The 24,661-nt window shown below is 37.4% G+C and overlaps 1 protein-coding gene across 4 annotated transcripts in view; it reads left to right on the top strand.

The window, feature by feature from the left end:
- Window positions 1–24,661, top strand: part of DMXL2 (Dmx like 2) — a 156,633-nt gene that overhangs the window by 15,669 nt on the left and 116,303 nt on the right. For all 4 annotated transcript variants that reach the window (XM_043555425.1, XM_043555426.1, XM_043555428.1 and 1 more), the window contains exons 2-3: window positions 20,156–20,281; window positions 23,376–23,447. In XM_043555425.1, the coding sequence (XP_043411360.1) occupies window positions 20,156–20,281; window positions 23,376–23,447 (198 nt within the window). The remainder of the gene's footprint in view (window positions 1–20,155; window positions 20,282–23,375; window positions 23,448–24,661) is intronic.

A 24,661-nucleotide genomic window follows, 5' to 3' on the forward strand; every position in this document is an offset into this window, starting at 1 on the left:
ACTTGGTTAGATTATTCCTAGGTATTTTATTGTCTTTGGTACACTTGTAAATGGGGTTGTTTCCTTAATTTCCCTTTCTACTACCTAATGTATAGAAACAGAACTATGATAATTCTGGGTATTAATTTTATGTTCTGTAATTTTACTGAATTTATTTACCATTTCTAATAACTTAAAGAGTTCCTATTCGCCCAATCAGGGACAATTAGAGCATATAGATAAGTGATAATAATAGATTATAACCCTTTGTATGAGGTAAGAATCCATGACCCTTACTAATATAAATAAGTACAGAAGTAAAGAAAACTCTTCCTTACAGAAGAAAGCCAGCTAATAACTAACTTACTTTCTTTCTTTCTTTCTTTCTTTCTTTCTTTCTTTCTTTCTTTCTTTCTTTCGAGACAGAGAATGAGCAGGGAAGGGGCAGGGAGAGAGGGATACACAGAATCTAAAGCAGGCTCCAGGCTCTGAGCTGTCAGTACAGAGCCTGATGCAGGGCTTGAACCCACAAAGGCGAGGTTATGACCTGAGCCCAAGTCGGACATTCAACTGACTGAGTCACCCAGGTGCCCCATAAAGCCAACTAACAAATAATGAAATGACAGAATTAGATAATTGCCATTTGGCAACCATCTTAGTAGTAACTTTAGGCAAGAAATGTCCGGTAGATACTAAAACTAGTGGGTAAAAGTTTGATAAGTCACAAGTTATTTACATAGCCTCAAAATATCTTTCTACAAGGTACTTATTAATTATAAAGGAAAAAATAATTTTATAGAGGAGAAACCTGGCAGACACCACCTTTATCAACTGATCAAAGTTAACTGCCAGGAATGGGGTAAATTGACAATTGTGCCTCTTGAAAAAATGCAATGAGAAGAACACTGTGATGTTTCTGTGATAATCCTTCTCAGAATCTAATCATGAGGAAACATCAGACAAACTAACTTTTGAGACATTTTACAAAATCTTTTCTAGAAAGCTTTAAATTTACTTGACCCAGATCTGTCAAAGGAGTCACTATCCATGGTAGTTGTAGTCTTATGAAATGCATTTTTCTTCTTTTTTTAAATAAAAATATATTTATTACAGGAATAGAATTTAGGGATTCATCACTTATATATAATACCCAGTGGTCATCCGAACTGAAATGTATTTCTTAAATAATGGGACTTGAAAGTTGAAATTACTCCTTGACCCATGGGCTGCAGAATAGATGTTGTGGGAGAAGGCATGAAAATGACACCAATCTCATTGTACTTCTTTGTCACAGCTCCAGGATGACCAGGTGTGTTGACAGTGAGCAGTAATATTTTGAAAGGAATCTTTTTTTCTGAGCAGCAAGACTCAACAGTGAGCTTAAAATGTACAGTGAACCATGTTGTAAGCAGATGTGCTGTCATCCAAACTGTGTTGTTCCATTGGTAAAGCAGAGGCAAAGTATATTGAACATCATTTTTTGAGAAATATAATTTATTGTCAAATTGGCTTACATACAATACCCATAGATTGAGCATCATTTTTAAGGGCCCTAGGATTTTTAGAATAGTTGAGTATTGGCTTCAGTTTAAGTCACCAACTACATCAGACCCTAACAAGAGAGTCAGCCTATCCTTTGAACCCTTGAAGCCGGGCATTGACTTCTCCTCTGTAGCTATGAAAGTCCTAGATGGCATCTTCTTCCAACATAAGGCTCTTTTATCTACTTTGAAAATTTGTTGCTTGGTGTAGCCATTTTCATTAATTATTTTAGCTAGATATTATGGATGATTTGCTGCAACTTCGACATCATTGCTTGCATGCTTTGCCTTTTATGTCATGGAGGTGGCTTCTTTCCTTAAACCTCATGACTCAACCTCTGCTAGCTTCAAACTTTTCTTCTGAAGCTTCTCAACCTTCATAGAATTAAAGTAGGGACTTTCCTTTCGATTAGGCTTTGGCTCAAGGGAAGGTTATTGCTGGTTTGATCTTCTGTCTAGACCACTAAAACTTTCTCTATGTCAGCAGTAAGGCTGTTTCACTTCCTTATCATTTCGTGTGTTCACTGGAGTAGCGGTTGTAGTTTCCTTCAAGAACTCTTCCTTTGCATTCACAACTTGGCCAGCTGTTTGACACAAGAGGCCTAGATTTTGGACTATATTAACTCTAGACATGCCTTTTTTTTTTTTTTTACTAAGCTTAATCTTTTCTAGTTTTTGATTTTAAGTGAGAGACATGCAGGGCTGCCTGGGTGGCTCAGTCAGTTAAGTATCTGACTCTTGATTTTGGCTCAGGTCGTGATCTTACCATTCCTGAGACTGAGCTCTGCGTCAAGCTTTTGTGCTGACAGCATGGAGCCTGCTTGGATTCTCTCTCCCCACCTCTCTCTCTGCCTCTCCCCTGGTTGTGTGCATGTGCACCTGGCTGCATACTCACTCGCTCTGTCTGAATAAATAAATAAATATGTTAAAAAAAAAAAGAAGTGAGACACATGCAACTCTTTCATTTGAACACTTAGAGGTCATCATAGGGTTATTCATTGGCCTATTTTTAAATATTGTGTCTCAGGGAATAGGGAGGCTCAAGGAGTGGGGTGGGGGGAATGGCTGGTCAGTGGAGCAGTCAGAACACCTACAACGTTTATTAAGTGTGCCGTCTTCTATGGGTATGGTTTGTGGTACTCCCAAACAATTACAATAATAACATTAAAGATCACTGATAAAAGGTCACCATACCAAATATAATCATGAAAAAGTTTGAAATATTGTGAGAATTGCCAAATGTGACACAGCTACAAGTGAGCAAATGCTCTTGGAAAAATGGCACTGATAGACTGCTTGATGCAGGGTTGCCACAAGCCTTCAATTTGTAAAAACACAGTATCTATGAAGTACAGTAAGCAAAGCATAAAAAGGGAGGTATGCCTGACATATTCTAGGTCCCAAAGAATCACATATGACTATTTTAGTAACTGTATCTCTTTTATACATCCTGTTTTGCTAGCTTTCCAGTCTGTCTTCCTCATTGCATTCTCTACTCTAATTCTATAATCTAATCATAGCCAATTCCACATTTTCTTTGAAGCCCTGTTCTATGCAGTCCCAATCTTTGTATCAGTACTGGTTTTAGCACAAGGGACAGATGAACTGAAGTAAAAGCTAGGTTTATTTCAGGATACACAAAGAACTTAGGAGGTACAGTTGGGCTTCAGGGTGATTGGAACTAAAAAGCTGGTAGAATCAAGACTGCCTTCTCTTAGGGATTTTATGTACTTGTTTTTTTCATGAGTTTTTTGTTTTTAGATATCCGATCCATTTACTTTTTAAACTGGTGGTTTCAGTTTCAAATTGCTGACTTATCCCTGAACATGTATGACTTGTCTGCTTAGCCCTTCCTTCTAACTCTGGGTCTTATGGTTTGAATTTCTGAGTGGACTTTGCCTGGCTTAGCCCATCTCTTTCATCTGGCTGATAGCTACTGGTCATTAGTCTGGACCATCCTCACATCCTGTCAGCCGTGAGTAGGGGAAAGAGTTACAACACAAAGACCATTTAGCTGGGTTTCTATGTAAAATAGTGCACACTGGATTATTTAATCTTTGTATCAGGACTTTTTGAAGCAAATTTGTGCTTCATAGAATTACAGCTTAAAAATTGAAAGGAGTCTCAGAAGTGATCTAGTCACAATCTTTCATTTGACTGATAAAGGAAATATTACAGAGAGATTGTTATAGTTGGTATTAATACCTCTGGATTCTCAGGAATATGTTCTTTCCATCATATTGATGGTATTATATCGGGAGTTTAATTATAATTTAATATTTTAATCAATTATTTGGGAAATGATTTTTGGAACACTGGCAGGACCATCTCCCTCAAAATATCAGTATTTAGGTTAACCTAATATCTGGAAATTTCCAGTAGTTGCAAAATTGGAAGTTGTCAAACATTACGTATTAATATTGGTACATATTAGATAATGTACTGTTAAGGTTCTTTGAAATGTAAAATTAATTAACAAATTAAGGAACAAAATATTGAGTCACTTATTGTCTGTATTTGTAATAATTAAATATAAAAAAATATTGTGTTTCTTTAGAAGTAACCATTTAAAAAAGTAGTAGTTTACTACATTATTCTTTGTGAGGCCAAATTGTTATATATCTCAAGCTTTAGAGAACATATCTGAAGCTGAAAGGTGGGTAGGTTTTTATGCATGTTGGCCAGTCCATGAGACATACTTTTACCAATACTGCTGTGATTTCCCTTAGAAATTTTTGGTAAGTAATACTTTGAGTGATTTATTCTCAGCACTGACATAAAATAGTTATTTAGAAGAGATGATTTTTGATTTCTACTTCCACACTTACTTTTTAGTGAGAATGCATGCAAGCTGGAGATAGAGCAGTATTTGTAATATTTAATTAGGACAAATTAATTAATTATTGCATATTTCTCTTTTCAAGGTCTCCTTTGCTTATCAGATATGATTTAGCATCAGTAAATTTTAAAAAACCCCTGTTTTGTTCTGTGTTCAGGGTTATAGAAATAAGTTTAGTTTGTACTGTGGGTATCTGTGTTTCTCTTTAGCTTAGTATTTAGAAGTTTGTTGTAGCTCCATCTATTTTGTCAGTAAATTATCAAAATTGGTTGCTTTTGACTAATACTAAAGATTGTTCTTTTTTAATTTAAAGTTTTAATTTTAATTAAAGGAAGTTCTTTCAGATCTGTTGCTTGTTTGGGGTTGTTACGAAGAAATTAAAACAAAAATCATTTTGTCTCTTACTATTTAATCACAAACACTGTAATATTTCTTTTTTTTCCCACTTGTAGTATTTCTTGCATTTTTATTTTTTTCAGCCATAGATTTTTGTTTTTATATATTATTAAAAATTTGTTTTAATATTTATTTATTTTTGAGAGAGAGTGAGCGTGTGAGCAAGGGAGGGAGGGCAGAGAGAGGGAGACACAGAATCCGAAGCAGGCTCCAGGCTCTGAGCTGTCCGCATAGAGCCTGATGCAGGCTAGAACTCACAAGCCATGAGAGAATGACCTGAGCCAAAGTCGGACGCTTAACCAACTGAGCCACCCAGGCACCCCTGTTTTTATATATTATTAAGTTTTGTCTTACGTTTCACTCAGTATACCACTTGCAGCTTAGCTTTTTCCTACTTTTATAAGTAGTCTGTTAATTTTGCATATCCTGATGTGAGCTGTGTTGTTTCTAAAAGTAACAAACCTTTGGTTACCACACATACAGTCATTATTATATTATTTCTGATATTGCTTCACTTGTCGTTGACTTGGGGTAATTTTTGTGCTCTTAGCTTTTTGCTTACTATTTAGTTTCTTTCTCATTTATTTCTGTTCATTCAGCATTCTTGAGTGGACTTTAGGCTGTTAGAATGATTGAATCATATTAGTAAAGTCCGTTCTTAGTCATGTGGAGAGAAGAGCTGTTTGTTCAAATACTACCCTTTCCCCCTTTTCTAACTGTATGATGGACTTAACATCTGACTGGCAAGAAGCTTATCTATTTTGGGGGTGCTGATGGTAGGCAGTGATTGATAAAGGTTAAGGGTTTGATTTTAGGTGTAGAAACCTGTAGAAAGACATATGAGGCTGATTGAATGTATTGCTGATAAGTACTCTTATTTGTAGACTTAAATTTCATTTTGAGAACTCTATATTTTTACACATAAATTTATAAACTTTCCTGGTACTTCATAAATTGGGCCTTTAAACTAGTCCATGGCCTACTGTGATCTATATATATAACTTTTCAAATTGAAATTGTGTATTATATAAATACACTATTTCAATTAAAAAAATAATGATTTGCCCTTTGCTTAGTCTATCTTTAGTTCAGGCATTAAAAAAAATCTTATTAGCTATATAGACAAAGGATGGATTTCCTTAATCTGTAAAGAGCTCTTATAAGTCATTCAGAACAGACCCAGTTAAAAAATTGACCAATAACAGGAATAGTCAGTTTTCAGAGAAAGAAATATAAATGATTGATAAATGTATGAAAAGATGCTCAACTTTCCTCCTAATAACAATAGAAATTAAGACAACAGGGAGAAGCTAGGTTTTGTTGGATTGGATTATCAGGGTTAGTGAGGAAGTGGAGAAACAGGTACTTTTATACATATGGGAAATACAGTGTTTTTGGAGGGCATTTTGCAGTACTTACTTATTTTAATCACTCACCCAGTAAATTATGTCTTAGAATTTATCCTTTGGGTATACTTGCACACATATGTGTAATACCATAAATACATAGGTGTTATACTGAAGCACGTTTTATGGTAGTGAAAGACTGGAAACAACCTAAAGTAATTATGGCAAAGCCACAAAATGGAAGATTATGCAACTATTAAGAAGAATAAAATAATTCCTTCTGTGCTAAGGAAAGTTCTTCAAGACAAATTGTTAATTAAGTGGAAAAGAAGTTGCAGAATTGTGTATAGCATAATCTCTTTATATAAAAAATGTTTATACATATATATACACTAAACATTTCAGGAAGGGTTCATGGGTAACTGTCAGGTAATCACTCCTTAAGTGGTCAAGGGTAAGGTGGACTAATTTTTGTATTCATTTTTTAATTTTTAGTTTATTTATTTTGAAAGAAAGAGATAGTGTGTCCAATGCGGGAGAGGGAGAGAGAGAATCCCAAACAGACTCTGTGCTGTCAGCATGGGTGGAGCCTGATGTGGGGCTCTATCCTGCAAACTCTAAGATCATGACCTGAACCAAAACCAAAAGTCAGACACTTAACCATCTGAGCCACCCAGGCTCCCCACCGATTTAGTTTTTAAATTAGCATGTGTTGCATTTTCTATAAAAAAGAAAATCTTGTTGCTGAAAACATTAAAATCAGACATTTAAAATGGTTTATTTAACTTACAGGTGGCTTTTATGGGTAAGGGATACATGAAAACTCTAGCTTAGTAATGATCTTATTCAAAAAGGAAATCTATTTGTTTTAGAGGTTAATTTTTTTAAAGTAATCTCTGAGCCCAACATGGGGCTCAAATTCATGACCCCAAGATCAAGAGTTGCATGCTCCACTGATTAAACCAGCCAGGTGCCCCTAGAAGTTAATTTTTAATTCTGAGAAGCATAAGCAGTTAGCTATTTAATTATGTGACTAAAAGGAAGAGGGAAAGGATATTTTCTTGGGAAATTTTTGTTAATATGTGCTTTGTTTTCTTGATAAGATTTTTTCATAGGTCAAGGCTGGCCTTTTAAGACTTTGTCTATAGATAACTTGACCCAACTAAGTAATGATCAAAGTCAGACAACCCTGTCTTCTCGTTAGCTTTTTGTTTTAGAACAGCTGAAATGAAGAGTTTAATGAATTTATGTAATTAACAAACCAGTAAGAAGAACAAAAATTTGAGCAATAGAAAACAAAATGATGGTCCTAAGTGAAGTGGATATAACAATGTAAAGAGACCTGAATTTGCCTCTCAGCCTTATATTTACCTTGCTACTTAAGAATTTGATTAAATCCTATGAACTTCCATTTCCTTATATTAAAGTGGGGTCAATAATAGCTAACTTCTAGGATTACTGCAGTCTTGAAAAAGAGACTAGGAATGTAGATTACATAGTATGTTACCCAGTAGGCTTTCAGTAAATGGTACCTCTTATAATTTTTGTAATTATTTTTTTTAGCTCTTAATAACAAGTACCCTCATTTGTGGAAGAGTGAACATACTTAACATGAGTCAAAATTCACTCTCAGGGAGAGGTGGGAATTTATTGTGGTAAGACCACAATACCTTGTTAAATTAGATAAACCTTTCAGCATGCTTAATACCTCTTAATTCACCAGTGCTTTTCTTCTTTTAAATTTAGATCCATGTCAACAGTTTTCAGCGACCTTAAACTTTGACCCTGTAACTACCAGGATGATAGAGCATCCAGGTATTCCATAGAAAATACCTGTGTAATTCATTTATTTGTATTTTATGTTCTCATAGGAAAAGACATGTTTGTGTAGGATTAAAAAAAAATTTTTTTTTAATGTTTGTTTATTTTTGAGAAAGACAGAGACAGAATGCGAGTGGGTTAGGGGCAGAGAGAGAGGGAGACACAGAAGCAGAAGCAGGCTCCAGGTTCCGAGCTGTCAGCACAGAGCCTGACATGGGGCCCAAACCCACGAACTGTGAGATCATGACCTGAAGTCAGATGCTCAACTGAGCCACTCAGGTGCCCCTGTGTAGGATTTAAAAAACAAACAAACAACTTTTTATTTCTTTATACTTTATCTAAGACTTAAAGGAAATCTGAAAAATTAAAACAGTATGGGATACAAGTATTTGTTTGCTTTTCTGAAAATAATGTGGTTAAGGCAATTATATATAAAACTGAAGTTAGGACAATGATTGTGTTGTGTATATTCAGATACACTTAATTGTTCACAGTGACATTAACCCTCTAGAGAAGGCAGCAATATCTTTATTATGATAATAATACATTAATTCAGAGTACCTAATGACTTCAGAAGATGATATTTAAATTTTTTTCATCAAGTGAAAATTTGATAAGGTAAAAGAAGAAGGTGACTTTGTTTTTCAGCCTCAACTAATTGGCAGTGCCTGTCTAATGAAATTTTGGATATCATGACTAAAAACAGAAAAGAATGTTGGTAATAACAAATATTCAAGTTTTAGCTTCCATAGAATTATTATGGGGTTATATGACACACCCTGCACTTTGTTAAGGAAGAGATTCTTTTTAAAAAAATTTTTAAAGTTTTATTTATTTGGAGAGAGGGAGTAAGCTACCAGGAGTGGGGGAGGGACAGAGAGAGAGGGAGAGTGAGAATCCCAAGCAGGGTCCACGCTGATAGCAGGGAGCCCACGAATTGTGAGATTGTGACCTGAGCTGAAATCAAGAGTCAGATGCCCAACTGACCAAGCCACCTGGGCTCTCCAGGAAGAGATTCTTTTAAACAAACTAATGGGATCTGTGGGTACAAGAAAACAAGCACATTCACATGACTTTAAATATAATTTCCAGGAGTTCAGAGACCTCCTGAGACCATCTATGACTTACATCCAGGTTGAAAACTCTTGGTTTTAGCACTCAAAGCACAGACTAGTTTTCTTTTTCCTAAAAGGATGGATTTGTTTTCCAATGATAAGGTTAAAGCAAGTGAAGATTAATATATTTGAAGCATATCTTTTTTTTTTTTTTTCTGAAATTTATTGACAAATTGGTTTCCATACAACACCCAGTGCTCATCCCAAAAGGTGCCCTCCTCAATACCCATCACCCACCCTCTCCTCCCTCCCACGCCCCATCAACCCTCAGTTTGTTCTCAGTTTTTAACAGTCTCTTATGCTTTGGCTCTCTCCCATTCTAACCTCTTTTTTTTTTTTGTTTCCTTCCCCTCCCCCATGGGTTCCTGTTAAGTTTCTCAGGATCCACATAAGAGTGAAACCATATGGTATCTGTCTTTCTCTGTATGGCTTATTTCACTTAGCATCACACTCTCCAGTTCCATCCACGTTGCTACAAAAGGCCATATTTCATTTTTTCTCATTGCCACGTAATATTCCATTGTGTATATAAACCACAATTTCTTTATCCATTCATCAGTGGATGGACATTTAGGCTCTTTCCATAATTTGGCTATTGTTGAGAGTGCTGCTATGAACATTGGGGTACAAGTGGCCCTATGCATCAGTACTCCTGGATCCCTTGGATAAATTCCTAGCAGTGCTATTGCTGGGTCATAGGGTAGGTCTATTTTTAATTTTCTGAGGAACCTCCACACTGCTTTCCAGAGCGGCTGCACCAATTTGCATTCCCACCAACAGTGCAAGAGGGTTCCCGTTTCTCCACATCCTCTCCAGCATCTATACTCTCCTGATTTGTTCATTTTGGCCACTCTGACTGGCGTGAGGTGATACCTGAGTGTGGTTTTGATTTGTATTTCCCTGAAAAGGAGCGACGCTGAACATCTTTTCATGTGCCTGTTGGCCATCCGGATGTCTTCTTTAGAGAAGTGTCTATTCATGTTTTCTGCCCATTTCTTCACTGGGTTATTTGTTTTTCGGGTGTGGAGTTTGGTGAGCTCTTTATAGATTTTGGATACTAGCCCTTTGTCCGATATGTCATTTGCGAATATCTTTTCCCATTCCATTGGTTGCCTTTTAGTTTTGTTGGTTGTTTCCTCTGCTGTGCAGAAGCTTTTTATCTTCATAAGGTCCCAGTAATTCACTTTTGCTTTTAATTCCCTTGCCTTTGGGGATGTGTCGAGTAAGAGATTGCTACGGCTGAGGTCAGAGAGGTCTTTTCCTGCTTTCTCCTCTAAGGTTTTGATGGTTTCCTGTCTCACATTTAGGTCCTTTATCCATTTTGAGTTTATTTTTGTGAATGGTGTGAGAAAGTGGTCTAGTTTCAACCTTCTGCATGTTGCTGTCCATTTCTCCCAGCACCATTTGTTAAAGAGGCTGTCTTTTTTCCATTGGATGTTCTTTCCTGCTTTGTCAAAGATGAGTTGGCCATACGTTTGTGGGTCTAGTTCTGGGGTTTCTATTCTATTCCATTGGTCTATGTGTCTGTTTTGGTGCCAATACCATGCTGTCTTGATGATGACAGCTTTGTAGTAGAGGCTAAAGTCTGGGATTGTGATGCCTCCTGCTTTGGTCTTCTTCTTCAAAATTCCTTTGGCTATTCGGGGCCTTTTGTGGTTCCATATGAATTTTAGGATTGCTTGTTCTAGTTTCGAGAAGAATGCTGGTGCAATTTTGATTGGGATTGCATTGAATGTGTAGATAGCTTTGGGTAGTATTGACATTTTGACAATATTTATTTTTCCAATCCATGAGCAGGGAATGTCTTTCCATTTCTTTAAATCTTCTTCAATTTCCTTCAGAAGCTTTCTATAGTTTTCAGCATACAGATCCTTTACATCTTTGGTTAGATTTATTCCTAGGTATTTTATGCTTCTTGGTGCAATTGTGAATGGGATCCGTTTCTTTATTTGTCTTTCTGTTGCTTCATTGTTAGTGTATAAGAATGCAACTGATTTCTGTACATTGATTTTGTATCCTGCAACTTTGCTGAATTCCTGTATCAGTTCTAGCAGACTTTTGGTGGAGTCTATCGGATTTTCCATGTATAATATCATGTCATCTGCAAAAAGCGAAAGCTTGACTTCATCTTTGCCAATTTTGATGCCTTTGATTTCCTTTTGTTGTCTGATTGCTGATGCTAGAACTTCCAGCACTATGTTAAACAGCAGCGGTGAGAGTGGGCATCCTTGTCGTGTTCCTGATCTCAGGGAAAAAGCTTTCAGTTTTTCCCCGTTGAGGATGATGTTAGCTGTGGGCTTTTCATAAATGGCTTTTATGATCTTTAAGTATGTTCCTTCTATCCCGACTTTCTCAAGGGTTTTTATTAAGGGTGCTGGATTTTGTCGAAGGCCTTTTCTGCATCGATTGACAGGATCATATGGTTCTTCTCTCTTTTTTTGTTAATGTGATGTATCACGTTGATTGATTTGCGAATGTTGAACCAGCCCTGCATCCCAGGAATGAATCCCACTTGATCATGGTGAATAATTCTTTTCATATGCCGTTGAATTCGATTTGCTAGTATCTTATTGAGAATTTTTGCATCCATATTCATCAGGGATATTGGCCTGTAGTTCTCTTTTTTTACTGGGTCTCTGTCTGGTTTAGGAATCAAAGTAATACTGGCTTCATAGAATGAGTCTGGAAGTTTTCCTTCCCTTTCTATTTCTTGGAATAGCTTGAGAAGGATAGGTATTATCTCTGCTTTAAACGTCTGGTAGAACTCCCCTGGGAAGCCATCTGGTCCTGGACTCTTATTTGTTGGGAGATTTTTGATAACCGATTCAATTTCTTCGCTGGTTATGGGTCTGTTCAAGCTTTCTATTTCCTCCTGATTGAGTTTTGGAAGAGTGTGGGTGTTCAGGAATTTGTCCATTTCTTCCAGGTTGTCCAATTTGTTGGCATATAATTTTTCATAGTATTCCCTGATAATTGTTTGTATCTCTGAGGGATTGGTTGTAATCATTCCATTTTCATTCATGATTTTATCTATTTGGTCATCTCCCTTTTCTTTTTGAGAAGCCTGGCTAGAGGTTTGTCAATTTTGTTTATTTTTTCAAAAAACCATCTCTTGGTTTCGTTGATCTGTTCTACAGTTTTTTTAGTTTCTATATTGTTTATTTCTGCTCTGATCTTTATTATTTCTCTTCTTCTGCTGGGCTTAGGCTGCCTTTGCTGTTCTGCTTCTAGTTCCTTTAGGTGTGCTGTTAGATTTTGTATTTGGGATTTTTCTTGTTTCTTGAGATAGGCCTGGATTGCAATGTATTTTCCTCTCAGGACTGCCTTTGCTGCGTCCCAAAGTGTTTGGATTGTTGTATTTTCATTTTCGTTTGTTTCCATATATTTTTTAATTTCTTCTCTAATTGCCTGGTTGACCCACTCATTCGTTAGTAGGGTGTTCTTTAACCTCCATGCTTTTGGAGGTTTTCCAGACTTTTTTCTGTGGTTGATTTCAAGCTTCATAGCATTGTGGTCTGAAAGTAAGCATGGTATAATTTCAATTCTTGTAAACTTATGAAGGGCTGTTTTGTGACCCAGTATATGATCTATCTTGGAGAATGTTCCATGTGCACTCGAGAAGAAAGTATATTCTGTTGCTTTGGGATGCAGAGTTCTAAATATATCTGTCAGGTCCATCTGATCCAATGTCTCATTCAGGGCCCTTGTTTCTTTATTGACCGTGTGTCTAGATGATCTATCCATTTCTGTAAGTGGTGTATTAAAGTCCCCTGCAATGACCACATTCTTATCAATAAGGTTGCTTATGTTTATGAGTAATTGTTTTATATATTTGGGGGCTCCGGTATTCGGCGCATAGACATTTATAATTGTTAGCTCTTCCTGATGGATAGACCCTGTAACTATTATATAATGTCCTTCTTCATCTCTTGTTACAGCCTTTAATTTAAAGTCTAGTTTGTCTGATATAAGTATGGCTACTCCAGCTTTCTTTTGGCTTCCAGTCGCATGATAAATAGTTCTCCATCCCCTCACTCTCAATCTAAAGGTGTCCTCAGGTCTAAAATGAGTCTCTTGTAGACAGCAAATCGATGGGTCTTGTTTTTTTATCCATTCTGATACCCTATGTCTTTTGGTTGGCGCATTTAATCCATTTACATTCAGTGTTATTATAGAAAGATACGGGTTTAGAGTCATTGTGATGTCTGTATGTTTTATGCTTATAGTGATGTCTCTGGGACTTTGTCTCACAGGGTCCCCCTTAGGATCTCTTGTAGGGCTGGTTTAGTGGTGACAAATTCCTTCAGTTTTTGTTTGTTTGGGAAGACCTTTATCTCTCCTTCTATTCTAAATGACAGGCTTGCTGGATAAAGGATTCTTGGCTGCATATTTTTTCTGTCTAGCACCCTGAAAATCTCGTGCCAATTCTTTCTGGCCTGCCAAGTTTCAAAAGAGAGATCAGTCACGAGTCTTATAGGTCTCCCTTTATATGTGAGGGCACGTTTACCCCTTGCTGCTTTCAGAATTTTCTCTTTATCCTTGTATTTTGCCAGTTTCACTATGATATGTCGTGCAGAAGATCGATTCAAGTTACGTCTGAAGGGAGTTCTCTGTGCCTCTTGGATTTCAATGCCTTTTTCCTTCCCCAGTTCAGGGAAGTTCTCAGCTATGATTTCTTCAAGTACCCCTTCAGCACCTTTCCCTCTCTCTTCCTCCTCTGGGATACCAATTATGCGTATATTATTTCTTTTTAGTGTATCACTTAGTTCTCTAATTTTCCCCTCATACTCCTGGATTTTTTTATCTCTCTTTTTCTCAGCTTCCTCTTTTTCCATAACTTTATCTTCTAGTTCACCTATTCTCTCCTCTGCCTCTTCAAGCCGAGCTGTGGTGGTTTCCATTTTGTTATGCATTTCGTTTAAAGCGTTTTTCAGCTCCTCGTGACTGTTCCTTAGTCCCTTGATCTCTGTAGCAAGAGATTCTCTGCTGTCCTGTATACTGTTTTCAAGCCCAGCGATTAATTTTATGACTATTATTCTAAATTCACTTTCTGTTATATTATTTAAATCCTTTTTGATCAGCTCATTAGCTGTTGTTATTTCCTGGAGATTCTTCTGAGGGGAGTTCTTCCGCTTGGTCATTTTGGATAGTCCCTGGCGTGGTGAGGACCTGCAGGGCACTTCCCCTGTGCTGTGGTGTATACCTGGAGTTGGTGGGCGGGGCCGCAGTCAGACCTGATGTCTGCCCCCAGCCCACCGCTGGGGCCACAGTCAGACTGGTGTGTGCCTTCTCTTCCCCTCTCCTAGGGGCGGGATTCACTGTGGGGTGGTGTGGCTCGTCTGGGCTACTTGCACCCTGCCAGGCTTGTGATGCTGGGGATCTGGCGTATTAGCTGGGGTGGGTAGGCAAGGTGCTCGGGGGCAGGAGGGGCAGGCTTAGATCGCTTCTCCTTAGGTGATCCACTTCAGGAGGGGCCCTGTGGCAGCGGGAGGGAGTCAGATCCGCTGCCGGAGGTTTGGCTCCGCCGAAGCGCAGAGTTGGGTGTTTGCGCGGAGCGAGCAAGTTCCCTGGCAGGAACCGGTTCCCTTTGGGATTTCGGCTGGGGGATGGGCGGGGGAAATGGCGCTGGAGAGCGCCTTTGTTCCCCACCAAACTGAGCTCTGTTGTCAGGGGGCTCAGCAGCTCTCCCTCCCTTTGTCCTCCAGCCTTCCCGCTTTCCGAGCAGAGCTGTTAATTTATGACCTCCCAGACGCTAAGTCGCGCTTGCTGTCGGAACACAGTCCGCCCGGCCCCTCCGCTTTTGCAAGCCAGACTCGGGGGCTCTGCTTTGCCGGCGAGCCGCCCCTCCGCCCCGGCTCCCTCCCGCCAGTCCGTGGAGCGCGCACTGCCTCGCCGCCCTTCCTACCCTCTTCCATGGGCCTCTCGTCTGAGTTTGGCTCCGGCGACTCTGTTCTGCTAATCCTCTGGCGGTTTTCTGGGTTATTTAGGTAGGTGTAGATGGAATCTAAGTGATCAGCAGGACGTGCGGTGAGCCCAGCGTCCTCCTAAGCCGCCATCTTGCCGCAACTCTTTGAAGCATATCTTTGATGTTAGGGCTTGTGCTACAGAATTCTCTCTTAATATGACATGATTGTCAGCTGGTTATTCTTTATCCTCATCAGGGCAGTTCAGTTCTTCCATAAAAGAAATCCTCCCACATGAATGGAGGGAAAGTGTGTTTTTCTAAGATGTTTTCTCTTTTCTTGGGATTTGTCTCTGTGTTGGGGCCAAATCATATCCTTGACTTTGAGACAAAACATTTTATAGGTTGGTACTGTTATAACTGGTGTATAGTGCTATGGCACAGCAGTGGCTCTGCCAAGAACCCGAGGGAAGAAGAACCTGGCTAAGGGATTCTGATTGCTGCAGAAAAGGCTTACTGCCCCCTTTCCTGCTTTCCAGCACCATCCTGTGGCTTACCTCCCAATATGGAATAGTGTATACTCCGCCAAGTCCGTGATACTTCTTTTACCTAGTGAAAGAGCCCACTCCTTACTCCATGGGTTCATTTTAGTAATTGTGTGTAGTTCCAGTGAGCACCCTCTTTTCCTCCTGCACTGTAAATTCTTCCTCTTAAAGACCGAATTCTGAAAAAGAAGAATGGAAACAAAATTGCTTTTGCCCTAAAATTGAGAGAATGGGAATCTCTTAAGTAATTATAGGTTTTGTATAAACCTTATTAGCTGTTGGTTTTTACCAAGTACTTTGTGCTAGGGGCTGTGGTAAATTACTTGGGATTACAAGGATGAACATAGGCCTTCTATCACTAGGAAGACATCTTAATAGAGTAGAGGTGGGGGGAGGTAGTGGGAAAGAGCAGGAGCTTTATTATAAAGCAAATGAATCCTCACTCTGTGACCTTGGGCAAACTACTTACCTTTCTGGGCTTGGATTTCTCCATCTTTAAAAGGTGGCCTGTGAAGATACATTGTTCCTAAAGACTTAGCAGATGGCCTTATATCATAGTAAAGTATTCAGTAAACGATAGATTACTGAGGAGGGCTTTGGTAGATTCCCTTCTGGTAGGTCTTCTAAATCCATATACTGTTAGGCTGGAAAATCAAAATCTTTCTTTCCTTGTGTAGGTACTATTGTAAAGTTGGTCAGTTCTGTCTGAACTTCGTTCTTTGACTAGGTTTTAAGGTGCTGAGACTTCTAGAGCCAGAAACTGGGAAGATTTGGATCATTTATTCACTATATGTATATGTATTGAGGGCTGCTAATGCGAAGTGCTGGGAGTACATGGTAAAACAGGACATGGTTGTTTGCTCTGATGGACATTCCATTGTAGTGGGAACCTGACAGATACTAAACACATGCTTATGTAAATCATAAAAATCTTGTGAGATTTCAGTTATAGAATGTATGTGATTCAGTATTGACTGATTTGGGGGCCCTTGTTTTTCCCTGCTTTAAACTCTTTAAAGAGTAAGAATATGCTTCCTCTGTACTTTGGCAAACTGTTAGTGTGCAGTAGTTTGGGGGGTTCTGCTCCCGCCATGATCATAGATATTATTATATAAAATCGTAGGTAATGCCTACTTGTCGGTTCCAGGAAGCCAGTACTAGACACAAGTTGCTCCCTTTTGATGTGAATTATTAGTTTGATGAGGAATTTGAGATCATTTTAGACTTGTGGTGTCTAAACTTTTAGTAGCTACATAGTGTTCCAGTATATGGATAGTCAGTAATTTATTTAACCTCCTTTACTGATGGACAGTATGATTATCTTCAGTTTTTGCTGTTACAAATAGTAAGGCAGTGACTATCCTTCTACATATATTTTGGCAAACTTTTTAAAGTATGCTTGTAGGGTAAATTAAAGAGTTGTTTGATCAAAAAGTATATTTAAAATTTTGGTAGATATTGTCAAATTCTTTTATCCATGAAGATTTTGATTTAATAAGTCTGGCGTGGGACCAAACAATCTGTGTGTTGAATAGGTTCCTTAGGTAATTTTGATTTTGATGCAGCCAAGTTTGAGAACATATATTGCAGGATCAGAAAGATGTCAAGGTTCCCTACAGCTAAGGAGTATAGTCCATGTACTCTGGAAAAGGTCTGGCATTTTGAATATCTAGGGAAGAGTAAACATCCTTTTTGGTGATTGATCAGTAAAAGCCTATCTGTCTCTAGTAGCAGTTGCTAGAAATGGCCCATCTTTAGAGAAGCAGGGATACTAATATTTATCTGGAATACTTTAAGTATCGTTGACATGTAATGTAGGAAAAAATAGCCTAAAAATTGTAAGGACTTGAGTTGGAACATCTTCCCCTTATTAACCGTATAATCTTGGGCAAATTGATGAATTTTAATCTTTATACAATGATAACGATATCTTCCTTTCAGGTTTGTTGCAAAGATTAAAGGGGGAGTAACATAACATTTATTGAGTACCTTTTGTCTTCTGATATTTTGTGGGTATCTCTGTCATGGCAGTTTGTCATTTAGTTGTGACTGGTGATTCACTTGGTTATCTTCCCATTAGACTTCCCACGTCTTGTGGTTGTATATTCCCAGTCCCTAGCACAGGCTTGGGACTTCATGCATTGTTTTTTGTTGTTGTTTGTTTGTTTGTTTGTTTTTTCTTCTTAAATGAATGATGTGTGCTAAGCCTTCTGCAAATAGATTTTCTACTTTAATTTTCACAGTTGTCTCAAGAGGTAACTGTTACTTCTGACTTAAGATCACTTAGAATGGCTGAGCCCAAATTGAAAACCCTGCATATATGAATTCAAACTAAAGTTTATGCTCTTTTCTTTTTTTTCAGCTTCTAGTAACCACTTTACTTTATTTTTAAATACAAATAATTTTTTAAAAATATAATTTATTTTCAAATTGGTTTCCATACAACACCCGGTGCTCATCCCAACAAGTGCCCTCACTATGCCCATCACCCACTTTCCCCTCTCCCCCTATCAACCCTTAGTTTGTTCTCAGTCCTTAAGAGTCTCTTATGGTTTGCCTCTCTCCCTCTGTAACTTTTTTCCCCCCCTTCCCTTTCCCCATGGTCTTCTCTTAAGTTTCTCAAGATCCACATATGAGTGAAAACATATGCTGTCTTTCTCTGCCTGACTTATTTCACTTAGCATAATACCCTCCAGTTCCATCCACATTGTTGCAGATGGCTAGATTTTATTCTTTCTTATTGCCAAGTAGTATTCCATTGTATACATAAACCACATCTTTATCCATTCATCAGTTGATGCTCTTTTCATCAATTCACTTTGTTGAGATAATACTATAAAGCACTTTGGAAAATTTGAAATATTGTTCAAAGGTAGGATTATTTTTGTAATTTTAATAAAATTTTTCCTTTTGAGGTATAATTGACATATAACATTATATTAGTTTCAGGTGTACAGCATGATTCACTATCTGTATGCATTGTGAAATGATCACCACAGTAAGTCTAGTCAACATCCATCACCATTCATAGTTATAAATTTTTTTCTTTTTTTGTAAGGATTAATAACGTAATTTTAAAGATTATTAGAGTGATACAAACATTGCTTTCTCCTATGCTCAATATTCCCTTTCAGTTTTGCTTTCTTGAGTGCTTGGTGTAGTAAATCTGCCTTGTCTATAAGAATATAAGTAGTTACTTCCTCCCAGAAGTGATTTTTTTTCATATTTCCCCTGCCAATAATTCTTTTTTTTTTTTTTTTGGTGAACTTTTTGGTATTTATTAATACATGAGTTGAAGATGGTTTATAGTAGTTGGAGCAGGATTTTGGCAGTGTTGGGAGTTTTAGTAACCAGTAGAAGTAGTATTTGTCTTCCTATCTGGTCTTTATCTTCATTTTCTCTTTCATTAGCAGCCATGTGTGGATCTCATCAGGACACAGGTCATGGAGTTCGATGTCATCACATTCAGTCCTGGCTGTTGGATATCTATGTTTTGTTTGTTTGTTTGGTTGTTTATTTATTTATTTATTTATTTATTTATTTATTTATTGGATATCTATGTTTTGTAGGACAGGACCATATTGCTTAAAGGTGTAGAAATCGTGGGATAAAATACCACCTCATAAATCATTTTTTGGGTGTATATACACACATGTGTATATAGGGGGCTTTTTCACTTCAGAATTAGATTGTTAGGTTGTTTTGAATATTTACTCACAAGTTGAGTTTGGGAGAAAAAGGAAAAGTGTCCTCACGCTCTGCCTCTGCCCCTTATGTCTTCATAAAATTCACAAAGTTGCAAAACAGGAATAGCATGCATCAAGAAGTGTGGCAATAGGAAGAAACATTTGGTTTTACTCGTTATAGTTTTGTTGAACAAGGAATTTTCCAGGAACTTAATTTTGTGTTCTATTTTATTTTGCAGGCTATATAGTTATACTTGTCAACATTTTATATAAATCAGTTTATTTTTAAATTAAGTTAATTAATTTGTGTGTGTGTGTGTGTGTGTGTGTGTGTGTGTGTGTGTGTGTGAAGCCACTTTGGGCTGGTTTCCTCTCTCCCTCACACCTTGTAAGGTTGAAGGGGAGGAGAGAGCCAGACAGCATCATGGATTCACTCTTAGGCAGTTGATGAGTTTAAGTTTAGTCTTTGCCTTAGTGCATGTAATTCTGCCTTGGGGGCTCATGTCTATTTAACTAGCTCTTTAAGCCATGTGGATTTGTGTTGGAAAATTCATCTGATTTCTTTCTTGATCTTTGTCAAGCCTGGTTTGAACCCTGGGAACACAGTTGCAGCCATTGATGCCTTATTATTTTCAGATGGAGGTTTTATTCTTTAGGGTTCACTAAGATGAGCTTTGGAGGGAAGCTCTGAACAGGAAGATTTATGACCTGCAGGGACATAGGCTGTAGGGTTGAAGAACTAGAAAAATCCTTTCTTTGTTAGTACTAGTTGTTGAAAGATAATTCATGGGGTGTCATCATCCTGTTTTATTATGTGGCATTTATTTATGATGTGACTTTTAATGTCTTATTTGGATATTGATAACTAAATATTCTCACATGAACTATATTTGTAAAAATGTGTCAGAGTCTATGGTGGCAACAAAATCTAAGGTATAATTCATAAGTTACATATCTTACATACTGTAAAACTTTTCTCTTTTAGGCGTATGGATCAGGCTGTGATATTGTTATTTTGGCAAGTGACTTTGAATGTGTGCAGATCATTCCTGGTGCTAAGCATGGAAACATCCAAGTCAGCTGTGTGGAGTGTTCTAACCAACATGGAAGAGTAAGGGATTTAATTACCTTATTAAATGCCATCTTTTAATGCATTCTTATCCTTTTACACAAGGCTTGTTTACAATTTCTTATTAATAAACCTTGCTTAGATGGTTGTTGACAGGAGTGGATAAAGTGATAGGATGTATACAAATGGTAAGGGGCCATTAAGCTGATAATGAGATGATTATTCTGCAGGTGTACACTGTCTTGAAAGTTCTGTAGGCCTTACGGTCCTGTGCATACTGATGTTCTGCTAGTTGATAATTCTAGCAACTGTTAAGCCAGTAGTAGGGAGTAAGTAAACTTTTCTCTTATCTGCATAGCATCCCCTATCTTGCCCAAATCACAGCAACATTAAATTTTTATAAAGAAATCTGGCTAGTTGTTAATGTCTAATATAATATTTGTCATGTAACAGCAGCTTTGTAGAGCTTCTGTTAATTTAATGAAAATTTATTCATTAATTGAAGACTCTTAAGGTTCATTCATTCAGACTCTAAAACAGAGGGTTTATTTTAAAGTAGTTTGCATCTCACATATACCTCTCCCCCAAAATACACATCAAACATGATACACATCAAATTTTGGTTGTATGTGAAGTAAATGTAGCATATTCAGTCTATATTCTAACAGCTCAGTAAGGCCAGTGTTGTGTAGAAGAGTTCAGTATCTCCACAGTATAAAAATGAGACTTTTCCTGTAATAATTATAATGGTTTAAATAGTCTTAGTGTTCTATCAATTGTTTTTTACTGAGAAATAACACATTTTAACAAGGATATGTTAAATCAGAATTTTCATGGTGATAAATAGTAATGATGCAAATTTATGCCAAGTAACAAATTATTATTACACTATTTCTAGCGTTCCACCTTGCTGCTTGTATCAAGTTTTAGTATTTGTGTAAATGTGGCACAATATGGCAATCCAGTGATGTAATTGACCTAGTATTGAAACACTGAATTTCCTGGTGTTTTTTGACACTTGTTTCCTGCTTTTCTGATTTTTATCCTGTTTTTTTTCCCCCACTAAGCGTTGCTTACTCTTAGAAAACACTGAGAGTGCCAGATTTCTTTCATTAATTTTTCATTGTTCATTTCCTTAAACCAAGTAGGGTATCTTTAAACCTGCTTGGAGTTGTATGATAGTTCTCCCAGATGAATTTTAGTAAATTGTTTATGGGCTGGTAATGATCACAATAAATTATCTGGGAGCAAAGTTTCCTTTCATATATAGGACCTTAGTGTTCATAACCCTGTTTCCACTTTTCCTTACCTGGTTGAAGATAAAGAAGGCAAAAACGACACCTTCGATTTATTGTTTTTTTATTGCCATCTTCTTTTATTTCCTTTATTGCCAGACCTTTTGATAGCTTTGTCATTTATGACTATGTTAGCCAATTATAATCATTCATTCATCAGCTGACAAGTTGAATGTGATCATTCCTAACAGTTTTTGCCTTGGTGTTTACCTCGGGTGGGCATTTGAAGTAGCTTCCTCCCTACCATTGTAGATTAAGAGCTTTTTCGTGGAAAGAGTGTTAGATATTAAGTGACAGTTAAAATCACTTTTTGGTGTGAGAGTGCCCTGAGATGACAGTAGACATTTTTTGACTGGCCTTTAAAAAATATATATACCTAATTTAGTGTTCTAGGTGTCAGCAAGAATGGTTTTTGGTCTGTTCCCTGTAGTTGATTCCCTCTTGCCAAGAGGAGGGTGAATTGGGAATTGGCTCTCAAGGAATTATTCGAAAAATGAACAAATCAGGGGACTATAGATGCTAGAGAGGATGTGGAGAAATGGGAAACCTCTTGCACTGTTGGTGGGAATGCAAACTGGTGCAGCCGCTCTGGAAAACAGTGTGGAGGTTCCTCAAAAAATTAAAACTAGATCTACCCTATGACCCAGCAATAGCACTGCTAGGAATTTATCCAAGGGTATAAGAGTGCTGATGCATAGGGGCACTTGTACCACCCCAATGTTTATAGCAGCACTCTCAACAATAGCCAAATTATGGAAAGAGCCTAAATGTCCATCAACTGATGAATGAATAAAGAAATTGTGGTTTATATACACAATGGAATACTATGTGGCAATGAGAAAAATGAAATATGGCCTTTTGTAGCAACATGGATGGAGCCGGAGAGTGTTATGCTAAGTGAAGTAAGTCTTAGAGAGAAAGACAGATACCATATGTTTTCACTCTTAGGTGGATCCTGAGAAACTTAACAGAAGACCATGGGGGAGGGGAAGGAAAAAAAGAAAAAGAGGTTAGAGAGGGAGGGAGCCAAAGCATAAGAGACTCTTAAAAACTGAGAACAAACTGAGGGTTGATGGGGGAAGAGGGAGGGGAGGGTGGGTGATGGGTATTGAGGAGAGCACCTTTTGGGATGAGCACTGGGTGTTGTATGGAAACCAATTTGACAATAAATTTCATATTAAAAAAAATCATCTCTACCAGGCTCTGGTAGCTTCCAGGAACAGAGAATTTATGTCCCTTTTATCAGGTATGTGACCTGGAACCCAGATCTCTATCTTAAGTCTGATAGAGATGTCTACATCAGCTCTTTCTCTTCCACTTGCAGTGGAGTCTCTGATCTCTCCTTAGTCCATTTTCTCTATTCCTTTTTCTAGATGATTTTCCCCATTGAATTTTTTTTTTTGTTTCATAGTATAATTAATGTCATTTTATTTGATGTCTTTTGAATACCTGTTTAATACTCTTTGGTATCTTTTTCTGCTTCTCATGGTTTTTATATTATTTTTCACTGGATTATAAAATTTCTGGCAAATGTGCCATTGAAATGCTATCTTTGTTAATAAAGTTATTCCTATGTTAAAAAAAATTCTTACAGAAAAGCATGATTTCTTTGAATAGTTCAACCTTGTATTTGATGTGTAAACTAAAGCCTGATGAATTTTTGACAACAGAGAAGGGATTCTTAAATCCAATTCTTTTCCAGTTATATTTATGGGATGGAATAAATCATGAATACTGTATTGGGATTGTATTATATGTAATTAGCTTATACATTATTGTGAAAAGGATGTTGTCTTTATTTTCTTTTTCTAAATGTTAATGCTTTGTTCATTTCTTTTTAGATTGCAGCTTCGTATGGTAATGCTGTTTGTATTTTTGAGCCCTTGGGCATAAATTCTCATAAGAGAAATTGTGTAAGTATTCAGTGGTAGTAGAAGTTTTTTAGAGTTAAGTTTAGAATCCAGTTGATAGCAGTAAAGAGTGCCTTACAAGAGCTAGTGCTGAATGTGGTCTGGAATACCCATCTGAAGTTGGTGTGGTGCTTTTGATGGTAAGATCTTCTACATTCACTAGAGATATACCCCTAGACCTTTTAGAAACCCAGTTTTCTATAATATTGCTAATTGATATTTACCTTGTTAATTGTAATCTACCTTAGTTGAACTACTATTTTTTCTTGTCTAGATTGCTGGAGTAGTCTCTGATATGTTTTATATCCTTCTCTTCTCTTTTCTCAACACAGCAGGTCATGACACACTTCTCCACCTAAAACTCCCTATTTCTCTCAGACACAAAGCCAAAAAGCCTTACAATAGACTCTATAGTCTTTTTTCCCTCTAGTACTCACTTAACACCTCTCAGAGCTCGACTCCTACTATTTTTGTCCTCTAATGTTACTCCAGCCACACTGGCATTTTTATTCTTTGAACAGTTACTGTCCCATCTTAGGTCTTTGCATTGTTTTTTCTCTTGTCTGGAATGTTTTTCTTTCTCTGGGTAACTCCAAGGTCAGCTCCTTCAGATCCTGTAAGTATTTTCTCAATAATACCTTCCCAATGGGGATCCGCCCATTTTTAAAATTGCCCATTTTAAAACAAAACCACTTTTATTTTAACCCCTCATCCTTCTATTTTAAACTTTTTTCCCACAGCATTTATCTTGTTTGTTATTTACTGTTTAGAATGTAAGCTCCATGAGGGTATGGAGCTTTGTTTCTTTTGTTCACTGGTGCATCTGAAGTACTTAGAACAAGACTTGGAACACAATAGGTGCTTCTAAATACTTGTTGAGTGAAGGAGTTAGGAGCTTAGGTAAACTCACTAATCAGCTAAATGGTCTAGCATATCACATTGAGAACCAACCATTCAAATTCATTCTAGGTGCTATATTTTATTTTACTTAAAATTCACAGGGGCGCCTGGGTGGCTCGGTCAGTTAAGCATCTGACTCTTGATTTCGGCTCAGGTCATGATCTCATGGGTTTGTGAGTTTGAGCCTTGCATCCAAATCTGCACTGATGGTGTGGAGTCTGCTCGAGATTCTCTCTCTCCCTCTCTTCCCCTCTCCCCCCACCAATAAATAAATACACTTAAATATAAATATAAATAAATATATATGTATATATTTA

The sequence above is a fragment of the Prionailurus bengalensis genome, chromosome B3 (genome assembly GCF_016509475.1).
Source record: "Prionailurus bengalensis isolate Pbe53 chromosome B3, Fcat_Pben_1.1_paternal_pri, whole genome shotgun sequence".
Taxonomy (NCBI): domain Eukaryota; kingdom Metazoa; phylum Chordata; class Mammalia; order Carnivora; family Felidae; genus Prionailurus; species Prionailurus bengalensis.